This window comes from Nicrophorus vespilloides, unplaced genomic scaffold, assembly GCF_001412225.1.
Source record: "Nicrophorus vespilloides isolate i.1.1-1 unplaced genomic scaffold, Nicve_v1.0, whole genome shotgun sequence".
Taxonomy (NCBI): domain Eukaryota; kingdom Metazoa; phylum Arthropoda; class Insecta; order Coleoptera; family Silphidae; genus Nicrophorus; species Nicrophorus vespilloides.
Genome location: NW_017099933.1, coordinates 115,585 through 134,119, shown reverse-complemented (window position 1 = coordinate 134,119; position 18,535 = coordinate 115,585). Strand labels below are relative to the sequence as shown.

General features: G+C 33.1%; 4 protein-coding genes across 6 annotated transcripts; 3 read left to right on the top strand and 1 right to left on the bottom strand.

The window, feature by feature from the left end:
* Positions 1-6,312: 6,312 nt before the first annotated feature.
* LOC108566117 (apolipoprotein D-like) lies at positions 6,313-7,604 on the top strand. The gene is made up of 4 exons (XM_017925840.1): positions 6,313-6,686; positions 6,749-6,971; positions 7,026-7,177; positions 7,241-7,604. Exons 1-4 carry the CDS (start codon positions 6,564-6,566, stop codon positions 7,532-7,534), a joined length of 792 nt encoding a protein of 263 aa, XP_017781329.1. The 5' UTR covers positions 6,313-6,563; the 3' UTR covers positions 7,535-7,604.
* Positions 7,605-8,517: 913 nt separating this feature from the next.
* On the top strand, positions 8,518-9,379 carry LOC108566147 (protein FAM173B). The gene is made up of 3 exons (XM_017925894.1): positions 8,518-8,722; positions 8,783-9,156; positions 9,210-9,379. The coding sequence occupies exons 1-3, from the start codon at positions 8,632-8,634 to the stop codon at positions 9,354-9,356; spliced, it is 612 nt and encodes a 203-aa protein (XP_017781383.1). The 5' UTR covers positions 8,518-8,631; the 3' UTR covers positions 9,357-9,379.
* A 68-nt stretch (positions 9,380-9,447) lies between these two features.
* Positions 9,448-14,631, bottom strand: LOC108566144 (zinc finger FYVE domain-containing protein 9). Of its 3 annotated transcripts, none has more exons than XM_017925892.1 (11): positions 14,207-14,631; positions 12,482-14,129; positions 12,303-12,424; positions 11,967-12,246; positions 11,651-11,911; positions 11,312-11,590; positions 10,673-11,251; positions 10,372-10,621; positions 10,195-10,321; positions 9,843-10,004; positions 9,448-9,785 (listed from the first exon to the last, which is right to left on the bottom strand). In XM_017925892.1, the coding sequence occupies exons 1-11, from the start codon at positions 14,207-14,209 to the stop codon at positions 9,627-9,629; spliced, it is 3,870 nt and encodes a 1,289-aa protein (XP_017781381.1). In that variant the 5' UTR covers positions 14,210-14,631; the 3' UTR covers positions 9,448-9,626. The 3 variants fall into 3 exon arrangements, with proteins under 3 accessions (XP_017781381.1, XP_017781379.1, XP_017781380.1); XM_017925890.1 differs by having other exon boundaries at positions 14,311-14,631; XM_017925891.1 differs by having other exon boundaries at positions 10,372-10,612; positions 14,311-14,630.
* An 88-nt stretch (positions 14,632-14,719) lies between these two features.
* Positions 14,720-18,508, top strand: LOC108566145 (ankyrin repeat domain-containing protein 13C). The gene is made up of 10 exons (XM_017925893.1): positions 14,720-14,880; positions 15,025-15,066; positions 15,132-15,236; positions 15,295-15,426; positions 16,087-16,298; positions 16,718-16,849; positions 16,905-17,075; positions 17,129-17,278; positions 17,334-17,581; positions 17,641-18,508. Exons 1-10 carry the CDS (start codon positions 14,769-14,771, stop codon positions 17,654-17,656), a joined length of 1,320 nt encoding a protein of 439 aa, XP_017781382.1. The 5' UTR covers positions 14,720-14,768; the 3' UTR covers positions 17,657-18,508.
* Positions 18,509-18,535: the final 27 nt, after the last annotated feature.

Below are 18,535 nucleotides of genomic sequence, written 5' to 3'. Positions count from 1 at the left end.
GGTCACTTTGCTTATTTCAGTGAAAATAACAATTTTATCAATATTTCTAATGAATAATGAATTAATTTTAAAATATATTTTAAGAAACGAACTAATGTTAAATTAATTTTTGTACAAAACTATTGTTAATTATCATAATAAATCAATTTCTATATTTAATTTTAATTAGTGCAATATCATATTTTTGGATCAAATTCTTCCAAATCTTCTACCGGAATTTTTCATGCACGTGCTTTTCTTCTTCTTCTTATTGTCTGCATTTCTTCTTTGTTTCCTCCATTTCATCATATCTCTTCTTTTTTTCTCTCTGATTTTTTTCTAGCGATGGGTTTTATAAATACCACAGAAACACACGACAGATCATTTTTTCCCTTATGCATGTATACACAAGTTATATGGTGCGCGCTATAATTAGTCTCGAAATGTCCCCCGCTATTGTTAGATATAAATATAAATTATAATATAGTGTTTTAGTCTTCATCTTTCTCTTTTCTTGTTGTTTTTTTCTACTTCTTCTTCTTCGTTTCCACCACTCGGTCGCCTGTGTTTTGAAAAAACTTGGCTCGCTTCGAACACGTGTTTCGAATGCTCCGTATATGTGCGTGCGTATAAAAAAGGGCTTTAAATTAAAAGGCATCGAGAGCACATGCTTTTATGTAATTCTTAGAAAATGACCAAAGATTCACTTGCATCGGGGGCTTTTTTTTATGTGCAGCACACTTTCGGTTTAAGACTCAATGGATCGAGGATCTCGAAATCGAAAACTATCGATTTCATTCATCTGTTACATTTCTTCGACGTTTTGCAAATGTGCAGTCTTGAGTTTGACCTTGGTTTCTTCTCTCTTATGATTGCGGTGTAATTATATTCTTTGCAGTAGAAACATTAAAGTTGTGCAACCTATAAATACATTTTATCTCGGTGGATGTGATTTACTCAGTTTGGACAGCGCAAGTTCATTGCAACCGTTACAAAGTTTCTTTTAACACATTCAAAAACACATTTTGTTATTTTCTATGTATATACATATAAATAAAACTTACAGTCTATTTCAAAATTAAAATAAAATGTATATCAATTTTATAAATTAATATATCATAGAAACATTTCTGATTAAACTTGTTTGCAACTTCTAATGCATTCTCTCAGTTGTAATTTACATGAGCTGACCTCGTAATTTTTCCATAATCAAGTATATTTAAGTCAATTTAATAATACGACATAAACACAATAATACATTGTTTATAACAAAATTGCTTTAGATTGATTATAATCAAAATTCTTTACTATAATTTGAAATGATAATTACATATGACATAATTGATAAAATGCACTTTGAACAATTTACTGCTTAAAGTCTTATAAAACGTTAATAATTTTATTCAATGCGCAAGTTAAAAATAAAACGAAAAACTGTTTTTAATTATAGATATATTAAAATTAATCGTTTTTATAAATTTGCAAAATCTATAGTTAAGTATAAAGTTGAATATAAAGTTACTGTAACATAACTGTTTTAAAGGTAAACAATATAAATTGGGTTTGTTCATTGTTATTAAGCATCTTCTTCAATAACTGCTTCCCATTTGCTCGTTGTGTTTTTTATTAAAAAAATAAACAAAACAGTAACTTTTATTAACAAAACAAATCTCCCACAATAACCTCTGATAATTATGCACCATAATATTACATGATAGATATTTTTACAAACATTCTCTAACATTTTGACCCCCTTTTGAACAAAAAAGTTTCTGCGACTCGCTTTTCTTTTGGTTGCTTTTTTACACATACCCAATGTAGAAAAGCAACCAGGGTTGATCTGTCATTAATTGTTTGCGACCTCCAAATATTTTACGCGACCCACACTTTGAGAATCACTGATTTAACCGATAGATGAATGTTTTGTATTAAAAACTAAATTTAAAAATATTGTAATCTAAGCTATTTTAGTGATTCTTTCAAAAAAGTGTTTTTACTTTACAATAAACTAATCTGTTTACGGAGAAGTTGCTGTAGCTCAAAGAACTGTCCAAAAATTATTTGCTTACATCGCTGCTGGTTTTTTCATTCTTAAAGTTCCAGCAAAACCTCTGTTAATAATAATGGTGAACTAAAACCATCAAAATTAAATATATTATATATAATAATTATAAAAGTGAATCTATATATAAGTTTTAATTTCGAATTTTAGGGAAATATCGTCACAAATCTGCATATATATCTGCAGGTGCTCTTTCATCAATAAAAATAGTTATGAATTACAATCAAACAAAAATATGTCTACGAATACATAATAAACTCAATACAAAGAGAAATTAATACAACATAAAAAGTATATAAGCAGGCAGGTTAAGAAAAGAGAAACGTTATTTTAAGAATGAATAAAAAAAAGTCCATTTATAATGGGGACACAACTGATTTTTTCGAACATTTAAGTTTTAAATGAAATGGAAGTTATTTTAACTTATCAAATCGAGTTTTAGTATAATCCTGGTAAATCTTTCAATGTCCTGTTGATGGTCATATTATATTTTAACTTAACAAAATTTTTATTTTTGGAACAAGAATCATAATATACAATTAATGAATCTAATATTTTTTTTGTGCAATCTCCATATTTTACATTTTATTGTTTTCGCTTTTCACCAATCACTTTTCTTAAATGTTTTTTAGAGAAAAAAAAAAGCAGTTCTTCATTCCCAATAATACCATTATTCATCTCGGAGACAGCGTGATCGTTGGTGGTTTCATTTTTTTTTCGTTTGGTAACTTTAAAGGGTCATCAGAAGTCTGCCATTAATTAAAATCCTTGCAGGTCCATTCCCGATCCATATGTGTTTTTTTTGTTCTCTTTTGGTAATTTAAGAGATGACTTAAGAGGAGACCGAAGAATAAGAAGAAGAGGAAAAAAAACAACAAAACTGGAAACGTGACCCCTCGCTCTTATTCTCCTTTCGCCCGAATCCATTTTCAAAGTGTATTAATTTTATATGAATTATATATTTCTGTTGCTACGGTTGTCACCATGTGGGCTAAAGTGTAGAGGATCGTTGGGTGGAGGAGAAAATGTTAAACCAGAAGCGATGCTCTTTAAAAAGAGGAGAAAGAGATAGATGAAACGAAAAAAAACAAGCGACAAAAAATATGTATATATATAGTTATAGACCAACACATTTCAAATTGATATGTCGATGACACATGGGGTGGGACATTTATTAGTTTCGTCTCTGTTATATTACGAGCCACAAGTTGCTGCGTCTTTCTCGCTCTTTGCGTGTGTGTATATATATATATTTTGGGCGGGAAGAGGCTTACTCCGATTTCAAGTTATAAGTTATTTGCGAAATTAAGATAACCTTTTTTGTAATAAGCTTGTAATGATTGTTATCTTGTCTTTTTTCGTATATCTTGTATTCTTTTTGTTTCGTAATCGTTTGCGGATTATTCGATTGGAATTAGAAATTTTGGCGCCTAAAACGTGGATGGATCATCCCTCGACACGGTTGATGATTTTACCATGTGTTTAAAATTACGGCTGAGGAGGAGAAAAAAAAATTGGAGGACAGGCTCATATTTTTCCAGAAATATAATATAATTTTTTCGTCTTCTCCGAGGAGGACGGCTCGCTCTGCACCGAGGCGATCATCGAAAGGGATGAAACGTCAGACGAAGAAATTAATTGACATTCCCTTTGGTTCTTCCTCGGACATCTGTTCGGTTCTGTCGCTCTGTCGTCAGGTCCATCGGCTACTGTCATTAAATCCTCACCGCTTCGACGAATCCTGCAATAAATTAATACGTTAATCATTTGCCGTTTTCAGTCTCGTTTTCCCGCCACTTCACGCGTCGCTTTTGTTTTTAGTATATGGAGGTAGTTGTTATAGCAGCCAGCAACCGAGGTGAATCCTTCTTGATTGATGGATTGATCAACATTTACGTTTGAAGAAGGAAGAAGGTCGTCATAGTGTTTGGTTTCCCAGTGTCGTTCACCCCCTAAATATTTACTTTACGCGCATTAAGGGTGGCGTACGAAGCGCGAACACACATTTACGTGCACGTTAATCGTAATCACGTTCAGTGGGAGAGAAAAGGAAAGAAATGTATATTCCTAGCAACAGACCAAAAGGGAAAGAAAAAGAGGAGCAACGAGGAGGAAGAATATAACAAAAAAAAAAGCAACGAAATACTCGAATGCCATGTGTGCAGCAACTAGTCCATCGCGGCTCTCTTTTCCACGCGCCGCCACCCTTAATGCATTCTCTCTCTCCACAAGCCTTTTAATATATTTATTTTTTATTATCATTCCATAATTTCTCCACACACTCGCACACAAGAGACAAATGTGTGTAATGTATATATTAATTCTCCAGTTTCATGTAAGAAAGAAATAAATAAGAAAAAAACCTTCGAGCTTTACCCCTCGAGAAACTCGATACGACGTAAAGAAAGTACATGCACACAGAACTTCAATCTATAAATGTAAACTTTAAATTCATCAAATGCACAAGTTCATTAACTCGTTCATCTTCGCCGTCCAATGCAATTACCACATTTTTTCAGCAACATTTGCTTACATTATATATTAAATAATTACACAATAAACAAAATAATATCGCTTTCTTGCATGTTACAATTTAGATTTTTCATATTATAAAATAATATTTAATTAATAATAAAATTATTTAGTTTTTATCCCTTTGTTACCTGAACATAGTTAAAGTTTAAAAAAATAAATGAAAAAAATATGTGGTACTTTTTGATAAAGTCAGGCAATTTTAAGCTTAAATCGTATAATAAGTGAATTATAGTGATTTAGATTCCAAAAACGAATCAATTTTCATTTATATATTTAGTAACAATATTATTTAATAAACTTATTTCATGGTATTCTGCTATACAATGTTTCTCTTCAACATAAAACAAACAAACATAAGTGACAAACATTAGTTGAATGTATGTTTGTACTTAGTGCTTTCAATTGCAAAACAAATCATTTTCGTATACAATATAAAGATTACATTAAAGTACCAATATGTATTACATGACATAAAAAATAAGTAATTTAATTCAAATTAAAGCAGTATGATTGCAATTACAAAGTATTTAACAATTGACATTCTAAAATGCGCGTATTACTCGGCAAACCACTAAATGTATGCTATTTTTAAGTTTTCACAGTTGACACAAGTAATTGTCAAAATTTTCCAAAAATGAGTACTTTACAAGTACTTCTCCAACAAAACATTAGTATATACTTAGTAATTGGTCATGCAACATGCTTTATGTACCTGCTATAAGATTGAAAAATAAATTAAATTTTATATAATTTCGAAATATTAAATTTGATAGGTAAATTTTTTGATACCAAAATTGGATATTATAAAAATAAATTATTGATAAAGTAACATTTATTTTTAATAATTATTTACAAAATGTTATTTGCCCTTTCGATTAAAATAATATTTTTATTTATAAATATTCAACATTAAATTAAACAAACAAAGCAGAATGCTTATAATTATGTTTGGTTCTGGTAGAATATATAACAAATAATATTGATAAATTGATGATGCGAAAAAACGATAAGTTGATATATATTAAATGAGTAAGTAGAATAATGTCTGTAATGGAAATTAGTTTTATATAGAAATTGTTTCTATCCTGCAATTAGTTTTAAAGTCATCATATTCAAGTGAAGGAATTTGAGCTAATAGAAAAAAGTCAACTAAATCTTTTGGCCGGTGGCAATCGCAAGCCCAACAACCGAAATCCCGACGTTCGAAATACCGAGTGTATCGAAATCTCGACGTTCGAAATCCCGACTATGTCAAAATCCCGACTACCATAATCCCGACAATCTAAAACTTAATTTTATTATACAATATTTCTTATTCTTAAGTTTTATAATGAATAAGACAACGAAAAAATATACAATAATAATTAATATTATTTATTGTTATTAAGAATAAATAACAACAATTAATAATTGGGCAAAAGAGCCATCGACCTAAGTCTTAAAAATATTTTTTTCAGTATCCGTCGTACCTAAAAAAATATAGTAGAATAATATAAAATGTTATTGTAGAAATTATAATAATAAAAGACACTGTCGGGATTTCGATTGTCGGGATTATGGTAGTCGGGATTTCGATATATTCGGGATTTCGATACACTCGGGATTTCGAACGTTCGGATATTTTACTACGCATGATATTCAATGCTTTTTTTACGTTTTGTATGGGTAAGTGAGAGCACATTAGTCAGGTTACATTTTAATAAACAGAATGTAGTAAACATTCAAAAAACAATTTGTATCGCTGAGTCATATTTCTTGTGAGCGGGGGTCTAAGGTCTACACATAATTTGATTAAGTGATTAGCATAAATCCAATTGCCCAAGGCGATCCGTGATTCACTTCGCTTCCTTGGAAACGAGACATTCTCGACTGGTCGACTGAGCTCTTGTTGCTGGCTTCTAAGAATAAGCTCTACTGTCGCAGATTATAAACGGCCATCGCTTCTGTTCTTCCGTTAGTTGTCCAGCAACTACGAGCTATTGCAATCATGTTGTTGATCAGTGCTGTATCATTGGCCGTTTTGTGCATCCTCAAAGGATCGGATGCACACAGCTATAGTCTTGGGGTTTGCCCCATCGTTGAGCCCCAAAGAGATTTCGAAATGCGAGGGGTAAGTGCACTTATTATCTAGAAATACTTCAACATAAATCATGTATCTCTTACGTTTCCTAGATGTTGGGACTTTGGCACGTTATCCAAAAAACGTCAACAGGTAGTAGCTGCATCACATACAATTTTACAAAGACCACCGAACCCCACGTCTACGAGTTGGAGCAGGTCAGTCAGCATTTCGCATTGGGTTTGACCCCTCTGCATCACGAGTACCATTACACAGGGAAATTAACTGTCCCCGACGATGCCGTCCCAGCTAAAATGACTGTAAAGTTTCCACTGAGTAAGTATATATAACATTCACCAAATTGACCGTTTTTAATGTAATCGTTTCAAGGTGTCGGAGGTACCGCATCTTACACGATTTTCGCGACCGACTACAAAAACTTCGCCGCAATCTTCACTTGCCAAAAGCTGGGATTCGCCCATCGTCAGAGTGCGACTATCCTTTCAAGAGAACGCACTTTGGATAAACAATACGTCGATAAGGTTCATTGTTATTCGACTTATTTATTTTCTCCATTGTATAACCGCTTTTGATTATTTTTTTAGATTCGCTCCAAATTGATTTCTTACAACATCGATCCGTTCGATCTGTCTATCATCTCGCAGAAGAATTGCCCGACGATCAATGGAACCGGAGTCAACATTGGCATCGACGATGAGACTTTCTCGGCTCAAAATATTGCCGGTGTTATTAGGAAGGCAGGAGATAAGATTGGAGATGGGGTGGAATATGTAGCAGGTGGTGCTAAGAAGATTTATCACAAATACAGTGATAAAAGTGTGGAGCAATCCGACAGGAACGCCAAATTCGACAGCCCGCAGGCCGAATGGATTCCATAAATAAATGTATAATTTTTATTTTCCAAAAACTTCATACCAAAATATGTATATAGTGATTAAACAATAAAACAATAACCATAAAAAAAAATTATAATCATATCTTAATTATAACAAATGTTAAATATTTATATTCATTTTCAAATACTATACACAAAAAATTATGTATATAGTATTTTAACTAAACTATCTATTTTAATTATGTATTGCTACGTTTCGCACGTATTTTTATGAAATTTAGTTGTGTGTTTCTATTATAAATACGTATATAGTTATAGCTCCTAGATACGTGACATATATTATTTGTAATTCAAGAATAGTATACTACTCTAAAACATATGTCTTTGCATATATTAATGCGACCTAGGTCAATGGACTATTTTAATATTGACTATTATTAGTATTATGTAACAAGATTTTTCTTATTATCGCTACATGTATAGAGAAGAAAATTTCTAATATGGAATTACCAGTTTTTTTTTGAGATTATAGCATACAACAAAGATATATTAATATAGGTTTTAACTTATAAAGTGATTGTTTGCTTATAAAAAGATCATCTATTAGAAGAAACGAGTAATTCGCTTAACAAGCGGATTTTCACATAACCAGTGTCGAGGAGAAGACATATTTAGACTGTGAATATATTAATATTGATTATATTCATTTTTTATGGTCACCGGATATAAAAAATGTAAAAAGTATAAAAAGACCTACATGCAAGTAATATAAACAAATGGAGTCAGGCGTAAACTCGTATTTCACATTAATGTATATGAGATAAATTGTTTCTTGTTAAGCAAAGTTCCACTGTATTATCATTAGTATCGAATGAAAACTATATTGAGCAGAAGAACCTATGGTCAGTAACTGTTTTACATAATTTTTAATGATTGGATTTATCAATATTTATTTGATTATGTGTACTTTTTTTTAGTATGACTGTTGCGATAAATGTTAATACAATTGAATTTGAATAACCAGCTCCACCTGTTGGTAAAATCTAGAACAGCTAAAATTCAGATTTGGTGCCTACTTCATATTTGTAGTTAAATTTACACCAAATAGAGGTTATAAATTTATAAAAGTTCCTAAAGAAGATGAGTGAGTTAGATGAACTTAACTGTGTTTCCACAAATAAAAGTCCGACGAAATTAACTACAACAGGAAAAATATTAATTGGGATCAGCGGTAATTATCAATCTCAATAATCGAATTAAATTATGCAATTGTATTTATTTACATTTACAGGTGGCGTTGCAATCGGATTAAGTTTGATCTGCGCACCATTTGTAAGTCCTGCTTTGCGCAAGTTCTGCTTACCATATATTCCCGCCACCGATGTTCAAATAAAGAACGTGTTGACCGCCCTCGGTAAGCGGGAAGGTAAACTTTTGGATTTGGGATCAGGGGATGGGCGGATCGTATTCGAAGTAGCAACCAGACATCCGCAGATCATTGGTCACGGGGTGGAGTTAAATCCATGGTTAGTTCTTTACTCGCGAATCGACGCTTTTAAGAGGGGAAAATCCGTAAGTTCGCGCACGAATTTCTTCAGAAAAAATCTGTGGAAATACGGCATCTCTGATTACGATAATATAGTCATATTTGGCGTCGAGCAGATGGTACGTAAATTGGTTAGTTGTTGAGTTTCAACATAATATGAATTAATTTTTAGATGGCAGATTTGGAGAAGAAATTCATAGCTGAATGCAAGAGCGATTGCAAGATTATAGCCTGTAGATTTCCGCTTCCAAATTTAAAACCTATTAGAACAGTCGGAGAAGGCGTTGATACTGTATGGTTATATGAAATGTCAAAATAAAAGTTTAAAATATCTTTGATTAATTTTAGTACTTTTATATTTATATATTTACACCTAATATTCGTATATAACAACTAAAACTACATAACATAAATTATAGTTTGAATTTTGTGACTTCTATTTAGAATCCTTATAACAGCAATATGTATAATTCAAGTGATTAAAATATGCGTAGAGATAAAATAAATATTACAGTAATAATAATAATAATAAAAAAACGTAAGTAGTGCATAATTTGAATGTCAATTATATAATATTTTGCTATGATTATCATACGTTGAGAATACGGAAAACTAGCTCGAGGATAATTGCACTTTCGCCTAGGTTGTTTGAAGTAATTCTGTGCAATACTGGGACCAGCTCATTATCTAAACTCTTCATGTAGATGGGTGGCAGTTTTATGCCATTGCTACCTGCGCTGTAACTGACCTGAAATATTCATAAATAAATATATCTCATTTATTTAAAAAAAATTGTCAAACTTACATTATCAATGTGTAATGTGGTTCTAATACCAATTTTATAAAAGTTGTTTGTCGCTAATAGATTCAAATATTTAACCAGAGCTAGACAAGTTGCTTTGGAAATACTTTCTGCTATTTTCGAAACGTCGATTGGATCTTGGGTCCGTGCATTTTCCTCGCCGCTCTGAATAAAAACAAATCAATTTAATAAAATAACTTGGTATGATCGAAGTGTAATGTGAACTATAATTTAGAGCAGCGTTCCTCAACCGCGAAGTTAGTTTTCTTTTATAAAAAAAATGGTTATTTTCCAGTTCTTAATAAGATTTGGTTGAGAAGCACTGGTTTAGAATACATATATATTTTTTTTTTACCTGTAGAAGGAATACTTCAGTCCACCTGATCATTCTTTCGCCACTGTTGCGCGAAAAGTTTTTACCATTGTGAACTCGTATTGAAGGGACACCGGCTAAAGATTGATCATCTATTGATGACTTAACCCTTGAGAGTAATAAATTAGATATGTATGCGCTCTCCAATAGATAACTTACCCAATATTGAAATTTGTATCTCGGTCTCCCCAAATGATGCTCACAGATTCGTCAGAATCGGCGTTAACGCATCCACAGTGAATGGTGTGATTTTTCATCTCCTTCAAATTTTCTCGAACCTGAATCATGTGTTCAGGTGGTATTTGTATCATCAGACCATCTTCCACTATACTCGATTTGGCAGTTAATCCACTTGACGACTTCAAAGCTCCGTTAAACACGATAAAACTAGTACCAGTAACTGAAAGAGCTATATAATTTACAGGCATGAAATTAAAAAAGAATAATAAAACAAAATTACCTTTCCTGGGTTTATTCTGTATATTGATTGCATGCGTCGTGTAATTATTCTCATTGCTTCCGTTAGTGTCTTGTATGCAAACTAAATGAGAATCAGCTTCCAAACTGAAGTTTCCACCAAAAGCTAAAATGTGCTCGCTAGAATTGCTAATGCTCTTCATAACTTGATCGTATCGATTCACTGGTATCGTGACCGTTGTGTTCTTATCCTCCATGTGAATGGTCAGACCTCTTATACTTGGAAGCGTATATGTGAATTGTCTAAAATCGGCAAGTAAATTTATGATTGTGTGTCCAATTTCCACAAAGACACTGTCTCTGTGCCGAGTGGAAATGATCGGGCTCGGATAATATCGGTATTCGGCGCCTAATCTAAGAACTAATCGGAGCGGGAAATTCTTAGCCCAGGGCGTTTCCCAACGATGCACCAAAATACCAATCAAATATGATTCTTTTGGTATAATGACATTCTGCAAACACTGAAACGTGGGACGTATAAATATGAAGCCCGCGTGATTCTTTGAATCCAAAAAGTTTGTCGTTGGATGTATACTTAATCCCAATTCCCCAACTGTAGTACCTAGCGACGACATAAGATGTTAATTAAATAACTCGTTCAATTCAATTTGAGATCATTTACCTTTAACGGCATCATTGTAAATGTTATTCAAGTGATAGAAAACGTCTTTAGGTACTGATCGTTCTCCTTCCATGTATTCTAAAAGAATAACAATTTCGTCTTGACCTACAGAGATCAAACCCTCCGTCGAGAAACACCAAGCCTGTTTGTTGACGCAACAATCCATCGATATAAGTCGCACATGCACATGCAGATTTCGCTGAATAGCGAATGTTAAAGTCTCATTCTTTAACATTTCAACAACGTTCACGTTGTTGGCGCATTCCGTATAAGATATATCTGAATTATTAAAAATAAAACTTAATACAATTTCCAAAAACTTCGTATACTGATAAATACCTGATTTAAATGTAGTCACTGTTGGAGGTAAGCAGCTCTCATTCTCCGCAATAAAACTGTTGCTCTTAGGCTCAAGAGCCGGTACATTCCTATTAGCTTTGGGCAAAACAATCGATTGCGGTTTCTTTGAGGAAGAGGCCTGTTGCGGCTTCGATTCAAGTCCGTTATAATTGAAGTCATTATCCAAATTAGTTAAGTCGCTACCAGGTTTAATTCCGTCGCAAAACATTACACTTTTATTATGTTTAGCTTTGTTTGAGCCTAAAACATAGCAATACAGAAAAATCCAACATATATTTATATATGTATAAATTACCCTTCCTCTTCAAAACGCCAACAGGTACCATCACAGATGGGGGATTGGCATCTCCGCCACCTGCAGCAATTTGTTGTAAAGGTGGTACAACAGAACAATATTCCATTGGGTTATTAGGATTGGGCTTATTATTCCGTGTACTATTATCACTGTTCACGTCGTTGATTGTTGTCTCATTTTGTAATTTAGATAGAATATCATAGCATCGAGTGCAAACTCTAGCTTCCATATCCAAATATTCCAAGCGGTGCTTAGAATTGCAGCATTTGGAGCACAGAACCTAAAATGTACATTGTCATTATTTTTATCCATTATTGTTAATGTTATAAATTGTACAAATCCGCAAGCTCGGCAATGATGCCGTCTCTTGATAACAGTAAACTTCATATTACAGTGAAGGCAGTGGAGAGCTAAATCATCTGGAACCCATACCGGAGCCCGCTTTCCTAGCCAAGCGTCTAAAAATAATTAACTGTAACTATCAAAATTACTTTCATACTAAATTTGAGAAATACCTGGATTTTCAAGTTCTTGAGTTTCAGACGTTGAAGCAGCGCTCGCGCTTGCTTCGCCTTCTGTTGGATTTATCATATTATTGATTTTATCTATATCAATGTAAATGTCGTCCATATGATCAGCAGCTCGAGATTCTTCTTCAGTAGGTTTCGCTGCAGCTTCCTCACCTTCAGCAACAGCAATATCCTTCACACCCTCATCAGTAGTTGTATCTGTGGACCTGACAGAACCAGTTGACGCATCTGAGAATGCTGGAGATACAGATGAGGAGGTAGTGGATTCATCATAATCTTCAGAAATTTCCTTGGACACGTATAGATTGTTATATGGTGTTGACCCTGGGTTTCCAATAAGATTGATCTCCCGTTTTTCAATATCCAAACTATTTGGCCTATTCGCGTTTCCCTCCTCTGATATATTAGGTTCCTTCGCGGTTTCCGGAACTTGTTCGGGCTCTGCGGTATTCACCACTTCCTCTGTTTTAACGTTTTCCTGGCCGAACTCTTCTTCAATTTTATCTAGATAATTTTGAAGTTCTTCGTCGTCGATATCCAGAGAATTATTGAAACATACTGGATTATTATTATTAGTATTGTCTACACATTCAGTACATTCTTGTATGTTCAACTCTTCTTGATTATTAATATCCTCAACAACCTCATTATGTAATGCTAAATCATTAGGAATACTTTCAGAATCAGCAGTTTCTTGTTCTTTTAACGGTATCTCTGCTTCTTTTATGCTGACGTCACTATCTTGTATTATATTATTATCATCGACGATTTCAGTATTTGCGTTACAATTATTATCACTTAATTGACTATCCTTGCTAAGATCACTATCATGTATAATTTCAACCTCATATGACTCATCAATTGCAGTATCCACAACATCTGTAGACTTCAAATCATTTAACACTGGTTTATCTATATTATCTTCTTCCAACTCATCTTTCTGTGCCTGTTGCTCATCAACAGTATTTACTTCATTAATTAAGCAATAATCTTCCATATAATTGTTAATCACATTATGTGGTTTACTTATTACATCAAAATCTGGTTTACATCCAGAGATTTCATTATCAGATTGAATTTCACTTGTTTCTATTATGTTCTTGTTATCACAAATCTGAACTAAATTAAGTGTTGAGGCATTTTCGGATTCTTCACTCTTTATACAACTCTTTACATCCAAATCAACAAAACTTCCATCAGACTTATTCTTACAATCTTCAGACTTAACTTCATCACATTTTACTACACTTTCTGCTACAGTAGGTTCAACCAATACTTCTTTAAAATTTTGCTCTGATTTTACCACACTCTCATTTTGACATGCTGCTGTAGATTCATTAGCAATCTGCTTCCAATTGGTATAATGCTCATCATTTCCTGATGAAGCTTTTGTAGTCTGATGAATGCTTGATGTTTGGTATCGATCCTGTTTGGCTTCAGCTGTGTCAAACTTTCCAGTGTTTAAATATTCATTTAAACTACTGAAAACATTATTCATTGAATGTTTGGTTGGCCCAATATGTTTTCGGCTCTCAACTGAAACACTAGGAGTTGTAACCTGACTGTCAGCTGTTAACTCACTGTACTCAAAATCATTTAAAACCTTATCTAAATCAACTGTATATTTATCCATCTGCAAGAAAATTTACATTGTGATATTAATAATGGATAATGTGTTAACAAAATATTTACACCTATTTTGACACTTACCATAACCTCAAAGGTTCGATTTTTTTTTTTGTAAGACTTTCACCAAATTGTTTATACTGTGACGATATTTTATTGAATGGGGGCGTTTTTGTTCAAAGACTCACCATTTCGGATAGTTTTTCTTGCATAAAAATTTAAAAGAAAAACTAAATTTGCGCCGCAAATGAAGTCCAAACTCAAATCATTTCACTTGGTAAACAGTCAATCAAATAATAATATATAAGAGCTATGGAAGTAGTCGGACTTTCCAATGTGTTTGCGTTGCTTCGTGCAACTTGTTAAACCATTTGACGTTTGTTTGACAACGTTGCCGATGGGTGCGCACTTTAGTTTCACATAATTCTGAGATAAACTATTATCGTGCAATTTAGCAACATCAAGTTATGCAAATCGCTGTAAAGTTTGCGTTTTTTTCGCCAAGATCGCAACTAAATGTTTTTAGTTGGTTAGGCAACCAAATGAGCGGAGGTGTTAAAGTATTTTGGTATTGTCAAAATTGGTGAAGGATGTGGTGGTGAGTAGATGTGAGTTGTGGACGCAAGCGCGGGCTTCGGTATCAAATATGGCGGATCAGAATGACAGGTACCCGTTGCACCGATCCGTTTTCGACAACGATTTAAAAACTCTGTCCAGATTGTTACGTATTCACGATGTCGCAGAGAAGGACAAACACGGTGAGCAATTTGCTATAAATATCGCATGTAGCGCACGGCCCATAAACTCGGAATTATTTGGATCCAGGTTATGTCCGTGGACCGCCTTCTATCATTGTTTTTGTTTGCATGGTTTAAAATGACAGTTAACATCTCTGTTTATAGGCAATACGGCGCTGCATCTTGCTGTCATGCTCGGAAGGAAAGGTTTGCTCCACCCGCCAGGATATGCTTGAAACATATTTGCTGAATTTATGCTTTGTTTATTTTAGAATGTGTGCAACTGTTGTTGAAACACGATGCTCCAGTTAAAGTTAAAAATGGACTGGGTTGGACAGTCTTGGCAGAAGCTATTAGCTATGGAAATAGGCCTACAAGTAAGCTTATCAGCTCAATCCAAAGATCAGGCAATTTATTCTTTACTGTTTTTTATAGTTTCCTCCTTGGTCAGAAAATTCAGGCAGCAGAGCAGGGAGCAAATGGAAGAGAGAAGGCCAAACCTAGTTCATGCACTGAATAAGATCAATGATTTTTACATGGAATTGAAATGGGATTTTCAATCATGGGGTATTTAAATTATACACAGGCTGACTATGATTATATAGAGCCCAATAATTAAACAGTTGTACAGTAAAACCTCAATACTTTACTGTATTGAAGCGTTTACTGTATTGAATTATGCACCTTTGCATGCGTTTACGTTGCTGCACCGTTTTTGTTTCTTTAAATATGATACCGCATATTGTTTTCACAACTTTAACATATTTTGTTATAACCATTTGACAGAAATGGAGCATGATCAAAAGTTTTCTTTATTCATCAAATGATCTATAACAATCTTACTTAATATAATATCCTTCATAGTAACATTATTACTGATAATTGCGATAAATTGTTCATTTCTTTGGATATATAAAATAGGTTGTCTAAATCCAAGGGGGCGGTAGAATATATATATATATTTCTGTTTAATTGCTATTGAAATTTAAAAAAAAAAGAAAATCCAGGGGACGCCGAGTAATATTTTTTCTGGAAAGTGGGCGGTAGGTCAAATAAGTTTGGGAGTCACTGGTCTAAATCTTCTGTACGACTCATATACTACAAAAAGTCATGCAAATTTTTTCAAATGTTACAGCGAACATTAAAACACTTTTAAATTAAATTATTGTGCTCTATATGTAAACCTTTATATATTCATTTGGACAATATTAACTTTAAATGTTACAGTTCCTTTAGTTTCGAGAATATTGCCATCAGATATATGCAAAATTTACAAGTCCGGCGCGAATATAAGACTGGACACGACGCTTGTCGACTTCTCCGATATGCGATGGGAACGTGGTGATATCTCGTTCATTTTCAATGGAAACGCTCCACCCAACCAAAGCCTCACTGTTCTTGATAATGGCCAAAAAGTATATCAAAATGTGAAATACGAGGTACGTTTTATATTGTTTTTGTGCACATTTCATTTATATTTAAAATATACATGTTAAGTTTCGATCGCATTGCAACTTTTAAATTTATATACAAATGCTTTTTTATGAATGATTGCATTTTTTAAATTGATTATTCAATATGAAAACCCAACTGCTAATTCATAAATGAATTGTGTAAGTTGAGCGATTACGTCTTATAATTAATTTATTCCTTTTATGCTGTAAATAGTAATTGAATTGCAATGGTTAAAGTTGAAATTTTCATTATTTAGAATTATATTTTTTATATTAGCAAGTGATGTGCTAATTATTATATATATAATTTTGACAATAAGTTTTCTTAAGGATTAGAGTATTAAAAATTGCATTTTATATAAACGAAATGTTAATATAAAATACGTTTGAAATTGTGTTTTTAGGAAAGTGAAATGGAAATAGAAGATGAGGTAGATTTGCTAATGTCTACTGATATTTTGGCAGCTCAAATTTCAACCAAAAGTATATCATTTATCCGAGCCCAGAGCGGTTGGATTTTCAGAGAGGATAAGACGGTATTTCTTAATATTGGTTTTGCATCGATTAGTTGATATCATTGTTTGTTATTAGGAAGTTGTTGCTGGACAGTATGCAAGTGAACTGTACACAGTGCACGGATTAGTATTAGAAAGTCGCAAAAGGCGCGAGCATTTATCGTTGGACGATCTGCAGAAAAATAAGGCACTTCTGGAGAGTTTTACCAAAGGAGGAAACATTCAAAATTTTGATCAAAACGGAGTGGTAATTGTTGCACAGAAACTCGCTGAACATAATTAAAGTAAATTATATTTTAGCCTGTAAGACGGTCAAGTTTAAATCCGCCACCTGATAAAAGTGTTACATGGCCGCAGTACATTCAATCCGAGTTGAATTCTTATCCACGATTAGGCCGAGATTTGGTGTACAAAGAATCGTCGAAATCATTTAAAGCTACAATAGCTATGGTTTGATTTGTAACATATTCTGTTTACTGTTCAATGATACGATGTGAAATTTTAGAGTCCGGAGTTCCCCTTATCGGTTGCAATGCTATTGAACGTGCTTGAAGTAATTGCACCTTTCAAACATTTCTCGAAGTTGAGGGATTTTATAGCAGCTAAATTGCCATCCGGATTCCCAGTTAAAGTCGAAATTCCAATCCTACCAACGGTGACGGCTAAGATTACCTTCCAGGAGTTCGAGTTTCGCGATGATATTCCGAAGAATTTGTTTACGCGACCAAAAGATTACATCGAAGATCCGACGAGGTGCGATTTGTTCGTTCAAATAACAACGTTCATAATCTTAATAAGTTTTGTGTTTGCAGATTTCCTGACTTATGACGTCCTGAATTGTTAAATAGTTTCGAAATCGAGTGTGTGGAAAAGCCACGCTTCGTAATGACTACAGATCGCGTGCCCAAGCGGAAACTGGTGTACGGCACTTCAAATGCTGAACAGAAAACCGTCTGCGTGGAACTGCCGATGTTCTTTACCTTAGGCAGTATCTATTCTACCAGCTGTCTCCTATATATAGAATAATACTGAACTTGGACCATTTATTAATGTTTACTTTTTACACACCATTATATACTAATTTATTATTATTACTAGGTACTTAACTGCAGCTTTTCTTTATCTGTTTTCATTTTGTAAATGAGAAGAAAAATTACAGGGTGTTTTTAATCTAGATATATCTGTCGTTCTCCAATGTTATCATTCATAAACCCATTATTTTCGTAGGAAGCTAAATGTATTGTATTTAAATTTTTAATGATATTTTGCCGGCCTTAACGTACAAAAACGATGTTGGTTTTGATATGATTCCAACAATAAATTGATATCGAGACAATACGGTAATGAAAAATTAAATCAAAAGATGAAATATTTATGTAATCCAAAAACATATCAAAAAAAAAGAGAAGATAAGGTAGAAACATTCCGTTTTATCATTGTTTTTATATTTTCTATTTATTGTAAATCAATTTTTCTGTGGGTTCATGTCTTGTAGAATTCGAACTGTCCCATGTCCTATAATTATATGTATGTGTAAACAAACAAAAAAAAAACTAAACTACTTTTAAAATATGTGTGTTACACTTGATGTCTTAACTGTTGTCATATGTTTTAATGATTATTTTTTAATTGTTGAAAATTCTGTTTCATTGTTGCTCTGTTTCTTCATTATGTTTAGTGTAGAAATCGAGAGGAATTATTTATGTG

What these genes read in the sequence shown, in the direction of transcription:
- LOC108566145 (XM_017925893.1), top strand. Translation starts at nt 14,769, where the DNA reads ATGGCGGATCAGAATGACAGGTACCCGTTGCACCGATCCGTTTTCGAC. An exon ending in ATGGGATTTTCAATCATGGG is followed by an intron (nt 15,427 to 16,086) that starts GTATTTAAATTA and finishes TAAATGTTACAG; the next exon opens with TTCCTTTAGTTTCGAGAATA. An exon ending in TTTTCAGAGAGGATAAGACG is followed by an intron (nt 16,850 to 16,904) that starts GTATTTCTTAAT and finishes GTTTGTTATTAG; the next exon opens with GAAGTTGTTGCTGGACAGTA.
- LOC108566117 (XM_017925840.1), top strand. Translation starts at nt 6,564, where the DNA reads ATGTTGTTGATCAGTGCTGTATCATTGGCCGTTTTGTGCATCCTCAAA. An exon ending in GAGATTTCGAAATGCGAGGG is followed by an intron (nt 6,687 to 6,748) that starts GTAAGTGCACTT and finishes TACGTTTCCTAG; the next exon opens with ATGTTGGGACTTTGGCACGT. An exon ending in ATAAACAATACGTCGATAAG is followed by an intron (nt 7,178 to 7,240) that starts GTTCATTGTTAT and finishes TTATTTTTTTAG; the next exon opens with ATTCGCTCCAAATTGATTTC.
- LOC108566144 (XM_017925890.1), bottom strand. Translation starts at nt 14,334, where the DNA reads ATGCAAGAAAAACTATCCGAAATG. An exon ending in TCAAGAACTTGAAAATCCAG is followed by an intron (nt 12,425 to 12,481) that starts GTATTTCTCAAA and finishes AATTATTTTTAG; the next exon opens with ACGCTTGGCTAGGAAAGCGG. An exon ending in GATACAAATTTCAATATTGG is followed by an intron (nt 10,322 to 10,371) that starts GTAAGTTATCTA and finishes ATTACTCTCAAG; the next exon opens with GGTTAAGTCATCAATAGATG.
- LOC108566147 (XM_017925894.1), top strand. Translation starts at nt 8,632, where the DNA reads ATGAGTGAGTTAGATGAACTTAACTGTGTTTCCACAAATAAAAGTCCG. An exon ending in AATATTAATTGGGATCAGCG is followed by an intron (nt 8,723 to 8,782) that starts GTAATTATCAAT and finishes TTACATTTACAG; the next exon opens with GTGGCGTTGCAATCGGATTA. An exon ending in TATTTGGCGTCGAGCAGATG is followed by an intron (nt 9,157 to 9,209) that starts GTACGTAAATTG and finishes ATTAATTTTTAG; the next exon opens with ATGGCAGATTTGGAGAAGAA.